The following is a 6,362-nucleotide window of genomic DNA, read 5'->3' as shown; positions in this document are numbered from 1 at the left end:
CCCGTACTCTTCGGCCCGATCCTTGAGGTCTTCCAGTCAGAATCTTTTAACCATCCCTAAAACCCGCTGTAAGACGAGAGGGGACGTCTCCTTTCCAAGCTGTTGCTCCTCGTCTCTGGAACTCCCTCCCACTGCCGTTGCGCCAGATCAACTCCGTTGAGTGTTTTAAATCCCAGGTCAAGACATTTTTATTCAGGAGAGCTTTTAGTTGATCTTAGCCCTTGTTTTATTATGTTTTACTGTGTTTTTAGTTGTTTTATTACTGATTATTGGTTTTATTTCCCTGTGTCTTCTGATTTTATGTTCTTATGTTAAGCACTTTGTGATCCGTTTTGTGAAAAGTGCTATAGAAATAAAGATTCTTCTTCTTCACCCACAAATAAATCAGACACAACACAAGAAAACAGAAAAACACTACAAAGATGAACACAAACCTTGTTGGCAGCTAGGAGGATGCTAACAGCAGCTACACTGACCACCAAAGGCAAAGGGCCTGTGATCCACAGAAGGTTAGTCACGGTGAGGGTCGTGAACTGAAGGAATAACAGCAGGAATACCAGACCAACCCGGCCAAAATAGAGCCCAAAATACAGCCTGGCAGCGTCTGATGCAGCAGGTCTAGAGCTGAATCTGGGACCACTGAGAGGGCGGAGCTTGAAGCAGCCCTCTGCTACTCAAGCAGCTGCTGTACACAGGTGAAGACAGTTGGTGGCCCTCTACCTTTGCCACATATATTTGGTTTTTTGTTGGGATATTTTTTGGAAGATCTGAAGTGGATTTGAACTTTTTTGGACTGAACTGAGACTGAACAGGACAACGTTTGATCTTATGAACATTCATTGAATGTGTGGATTATGGACAGCTTCTGCCTGAGATTTTGAGTTGATGTTTTCAGCTAAATATGTCTCCACATTAAGAAATTCTTTTGGGTTTAACCTTTTGTGTGTTTAGTTTTTTAGTAACTCGCTAGCGATCCTAGTGAATTGTTACTCATTCACATGTAAACTTCAAACATTTCAGGAACTCCTCCTGCCACAGATTTGTCATGAAATCTTGGACAAGAAACCTCACGTGTTCATAACAACACGGATGGGGGAGGGGTCGTGCACATATCGTTGGTGGGGGGGGGGCACTCGTGTATGGAGAGAAAATAGACTCACTCCAATTTGTGGCTGCGTACTTCTTGATTTGTAACTCATATAACTCGTTTTGTGCATAACTAAAAAATATTACAAAATAAAAAAATACTGAATACAATTTACACAAGCACAAATTATAATTACAACAACTCGAAACTAATTACACCTGCAAATCTTTTAAAAGTATGCACAAATAACCTCTTACGCACACACAAATCCAAAGTTAGGCACAAATTAAGAATACACACCCACAAATCCTAAATCACACACAAATCAGAAACTATGAAAGCATAAATCGGAGTGAAACTTATTTCTCTCCATACTCAGGAGAAATCTCCAGTGGTTAGGTTAGAAGAACACTCGGATGGTTTGGGGTCAAAGGAACACTGCAGTGGTTGGGGTCAGGAGACACCCTGGTTGGTTGGGTCAGGAGACACCCTGGTTGGTTGAGGTCAGGAGACACCCTGGCTGGTATAGATCAGGAGACACCCTGGTTGGTTGTGTCAGGAGACACCCTGGTTGGTTGTGTCAGGAGACACCCTGGTTGGTTGAGGTCAGGAGACGCCCTGGTTGGTTGAGGTCAGGAGACACCCTGGTTGGTTGGGGTCAGGAGACACCCTGGTTGGTTGGGGTCAGGAGACACCCTGGTTGGTTGAGGTCAGGAGACACCCTGGTTGGTTGAGTTCAGGAGACACCCTGGTTGGTTGGGGTCAGGAGACACCCTGGTTGGTTGGGGTCAGGAGAACAGGAAGGAGTTGTTTCCAGGGTTCTATGTCTTGTCAGTTATGAAACCAGCTTCGGTTTTTCAGTCTTTGGTTTCTTCCTAACAGGAACTAGAGAAAAGTTCTCATGGTGTTCTCCATGTGAGAACTCCGTCTCTCTGAAGACCTTCGACAGGAAACATGAGTTCTCGGGTTCTTCAGCTTCTTCTCCAAGGATGGTTCGGGAGGCGGTCAAGGAGTGGCAGAGGCGGGATTTCATCAGCTGTTCTTCCGCCAGAACTCCACCTCCTATGTGTCTTCGTCCTTTGAGCAATGGCTTTGAACCTTCTCCTGTCATGCAGGATGCGTCCAGGATCTGGAACTGTTGGTCGGTTCTGCTAGTTCTACGGTCAGGTTCTGAACTGGGCTTCTCTGTTTCTGTGAAGGCTGGTTCCTGTTCCTGGTGGGTCTGAGCATCAACATCCACAGTGACCACATCCTCCGCAACTTAAGAAAACCTGGAGAGCTCATCTACCGAATCCCCCGGGGTAAAGGGTCCAGATCCGGTCTGACCACTTCTCCAATCTACCGCCCACTCTCTAGAACCGGGTCTGCTTCTGTTTTTAGGAGGAATGTTTGAGTTCGTGTCCGGCGCCAATTTCCTGGGAGAGATCCTGGAGTGGTGTGGTTATGCAGTTGCTGCCGGGTCTTTTCCCGCCTGGGCTTGGGCGTTCTTTACGGTGTGTTCTATCGGGCCCAGAGCCTGCCACCACCACAGGTACCAGTACCAGTCCAGTCATCTTCATCCTGATCCGATCCACATTTCTGAAACAAATTATCTGTTTTGATCCCAAACGGCACAAGAGGTTCTATAACGTTTCTCCCTGATACAGAACCTACATCAGAACCACACATATCCGTCGGAACCACATGTATCCATGAGAACCATAGAGGTCAATCAGAACCACACATATCTATCAGAACCACGACTATTCATCTGAACCACAAGGATCCATCAGAACCACAGGGATCCATCAGAACCACACATATCTATCAGAACCACGACTATTCATCTGAACCACAAGGATCCATCAGAACCACACATATCTATCAGAACCACGACTATTCATCTGAACCACAAGGATCCATCAGAACCACACACATCCATCAGAGCCACACACATCCATCAGAACCACATGTATCCATGAGAACCATAGAGGTCAATCAGAACCACACATATCTATCAGAACCACACACATCCATCAGAACCACGCGTTTATCCTGTACAGAAGAACGTCAGAAAGTTCTTGGATGTTCTGTGGATCTGTCCATGACCTGCTCTGACTTTTCTCCGTGTTGCAGAGACTACCAGCAGAGGTTTGAAGACTACCCCCCCTCCAGGAAAGCCATCATCCCCTTCCTTCTGTGAAGACGCAGAACCGGCCCGGCAGAACCCTTGTCTTATCCGAAATGCTGTCTGGTTCTGATCCAGATCAAACATTGATTTTTATTTCTTACAGTTTAAAACATAATTTTAGGCATCGTCCTGTTTTATGAAGGAATCACGAAGACACGCCCCCTGAAGGATGACATCATAATAGTTCAGGATCCTCGAGCCTCCTGAGCAGCTGCTCTACTCCACATGACAGTGATCCCACGACCTTCCCTCAGGCTGGACCCGACCGGCGCCAGCGGGAGGAAGCAAACCTCATCCTCTGACCAGAGACTTTACCATGCTGTAACTTTTCCACCGTTACCGTGATCATTCCAGTAGATCGAGCCGCTTTTCTCCTTCACAATCTGCTGGAGTTATCGTGTCGGCAGTTGAAAAGTTACAGTATAGAACATAAAACTTAAAAACTGGAATGACAGGTTGAGGGTTTTGGTCTCTGCTCTTATGAATGAATTCTTGGATATAAAAAATTGTTTTAATTCTGAAGATTTACCTGAAGATCCAAAGCTGCACCTGCAGAGGGCGGGTTTATGAGCTGAATCCCAACCCAAATGTTTTCCTCTTTTCTTTTTGCAAAGTTGCACACAAAGAATTTTGTCTTTCTGAAAGGAAGGAAACTAAAGAGGCTGAGGAAGAAACACAAACAAATCCTCTGATCTGAACTTCATGAAATGACCGAATTATTTGATGTTTCAAAGAATATTTCATTCCCGGGTCAGGACACCAGCTGGCCGTGCTGGAGGCCGCCAGGAGGTACGATCCCGTCGTGATGTCACACTAAATGAATTCTGCTCAGAAAATATGAGGTCAGAGGGCCTTTCAGAACCAGATGAGTCAGAACCAGACCCGTCAGAACCAGACCAGTCAGAACCGGACCTGTCAGAACCAGACCTGTCAGAACCAGACCTGTTAGAACCAGATCCATCAGAACCAGAACTGTCAGAACCAGGCCCGTCAGAACCGGACCTGTCAGAACCAGACCAGTCAGAACCAGACCAGTCAGAGCCAGACCAGTCAGAGCCAGACCCGTCAGAACCAGACCTGTTAGAACCAGACCAGTCAGAACCGGACCTGTCAGAACCAGACCCGTCAGAATCAGACCAGTCAGAACCGGACCCATCAGAACCAGACCCGTCAGAACCGGACCTGTCAGAACCAAACCAGTCAGAACCGGACCCGTCAGAACCAGACCCGTCAGAACCGGACCCGTCAGAACCAGACCTGTCAGAACCAGACCAGTCAGAACCAGACCCGTCAGAACCAGACCCGTCAGAACCAGACCTGTCAGAACCAGACCCGTCAGAAACTGCTGGTGTTTTACCCAAAAAGGCAGGAGAGTCAAAACATGAACAAACTATACAAATAAAAGAGAAACTCAACATTTTGAGTATTGGATCTGAAAATGTAGAAGTGTTGGCTCCAAAGAGAGCTTTCCGTTATGGACGTGTCCTGCGGACTAAAACAGAATCTGATCATCTGTCCTCACAATGTTTGTGGATCTCCAACAGACTCATCAAACAAGAACATTAGAAGACCATCCTCATCTAGTGATGACTGCCCGCTTAAGGAGAAGTAGAACAAGTAGAACAACCTCATCTCAACTGAAAAGAAAATACATGTTTCCAGATCCAAACTTTTCAACAAAATATCTTTATTTTCCAATTCCACCAAACAAAGCAAAGAAAATCACTTCCGAATCTTAGACACCATTCCTCACGATTACCTTCATGATGAACTCCAGACTGACTCAAACCTTATGCAGAAACAGTGGAGCAGCTTTTTTACTCAAGCGAGGAATCCAAATCTGTCTGGTTTGATTTTCAGCTCTGGTTAACCTTTAATATTGTTTGCTGTCTTCTTTTAAACTTCCAAACTATTAGATTTTGTCTACAAACAGAAAACAAAAAAGGAGAATTTTGTATGAATAATTTGTTAATATTTGCAGCATTTTCTGCATATAAATGTTGCTTTTAAAAACGAAGCTTTCACATTTAAATAACTTATTTGAATATCTTAAACAATATTCTGAGTAAGACAATAAATTGTAATCTGCTCATTTATTTGCTTTGTGGAATTAAACAACCCAAATCCCAGATTATTTTGTTTTGTGTGACTTTGTTCTTAGGTTACTGCTGGGTTCTGATCCATTTGTTTTTACAATTTTTTAATGATTCCCGCTGTATTGTTATTTTTCTTAATAAAAAAAAATCATAAAAACATGAAAAAGAAGTAAACAATGGAGGATCACAGGAGGTGACAAACTGCTGACAGGCTGCAAAGAAAACTTCATATACTATTTACTACAATATTTTAGCTCAATTATTTCTCATTTTCCCACAGAGCTGAAAGTCTAATTCTTTATATAATATTTATAAACTACAAAACATACCAATAAACTACAAGCCCCGTCTGCCTGAGCGAGATGAACGACGGTCTCTGGTTCTGAGGCTTTTATTTTTGCAAGCCGGAAGCACCGCAGTGACGTGCTGACGTCACTCCATAAGACGCTTCACGCTCGCAGGAACTCGTGCGTGAGTTTCCACAACAAACATGTCGGACGGTGAGTTCATTGTGAGCCGTCGCCGCGCTTTTCGCGGGGTTTCTGGTGAGCTCGCGCTCGGTTCTGTCCCGCGGTTCCGTTTGATGTTCGGCGGGAAAGCCGCGGCTCTGAATTGTGGGCTCGTGAGGTGAAATGACCGGAAGCGGGACGGGAGATGATGCTAAGCTAACAGCCGCTTGTTACCGGCTCCGGTTCCGTTTCTGATCCAGTCAGATCCACGTTGTTACGGTGGAACAAAACTGTTTATGTTCGAACTGCCTCGGAAACGGGTTCGTCTCGCTCCGAACCGCTTTAGTTCTGGAAGATAGTGATTTGATTTGGGCTGAACCGGGTCGGCTCAGAGGATACAGCTCCCATGTTCTGTTGGACCGGAACCCGTCCGTGCTCATGATCCGAACAGAACCTCGGTGTGCACCTTCCGGCTCTGACTCACTCAGGTCTCCTCTGTTCCTGCAGAACACCCGGATCTGGACCAGTCCATGGAGGGACCGCCTGCTGTGAGTGACGTG

General features: G+C 45.5%; 2 protein-coding genes across 3 annotated transcripts in view; both read left to right on the top strand.

Annotated features, from left to right (window-relative positions):
- Window positions 1-5,388, top strand: part of LOC112143464 (3-oxo-5-alpha-steroid 4-dehydrogenase 2) — a 20,798-nt gene extending 15,410 nt beyond the window's left edge. The window contains exons 3-5 of the mRNA XM_024267462.2: window positions 2,287-2,388; window positions 2,468-2,618; window positions 3,203-5,388. Coding sequence (XP_024123230.1) covers window positions 2,287-2,388; window positions 2,468-2,618; window positions 3,203-3,269 — 320 coding nt within the window. The 3' untranslated portion in view covers window positions 3,270-5,388. The remainder of the gene's footprint in view (window positions 1-2,286; window positions 2,389-2,467; window positions 2,619-3,202) is intronic.
- A 313-nt stretch (window positions 5,389-5,701) lies between these two features.
- dpy30 (dpy-30 histone methyltransferase complex regulatory subunit) overlaps window positions 5,702-6,362 on the top strand; it is a 1,304-nt gene continuing 643 nt past the window's right edge. Inside the window, exons 1-2 of one of the 2 annotated variants that reach the window (XM_024267464.2) lie at window positions 5,702-5,853; window positions 6,310-6,350. In XM_024267464.2, coding sequence (XP_024123232.1) covers window positions 5,844-5,853; window positions 6,310-6,350 — 51 coding nt within the window. In that variant the 5' untranslated portion in view covers window positions 5,702-5,843. Of the gene's footprint in view, window positions 5,899-6,309; window positions 6,351-6,362 lie in introns of both variants that reach the window. The other variant, XM_024267463.2, reaches the window with a different exon arrangement.

This window comes from Oryzias melastigma, linkage group LG16, assembly GCF_002922805.2.
Source record: "Oryzias melastigma strain HK-1 linkage group LG16, ASM292280v2, whole genome shotgun sequence".
NCBI lineage: Eukaryota > Metazoa > Chordata > Actinopteri > Beloniformes > Adrianichthyidae > Oryzias > Oryzias melastigma.
The sequence above is the reverse complement of the archived record's forward strand: the minus strand, read 5'-3'. Positions and strand labels throughout refer to the sequence as shown.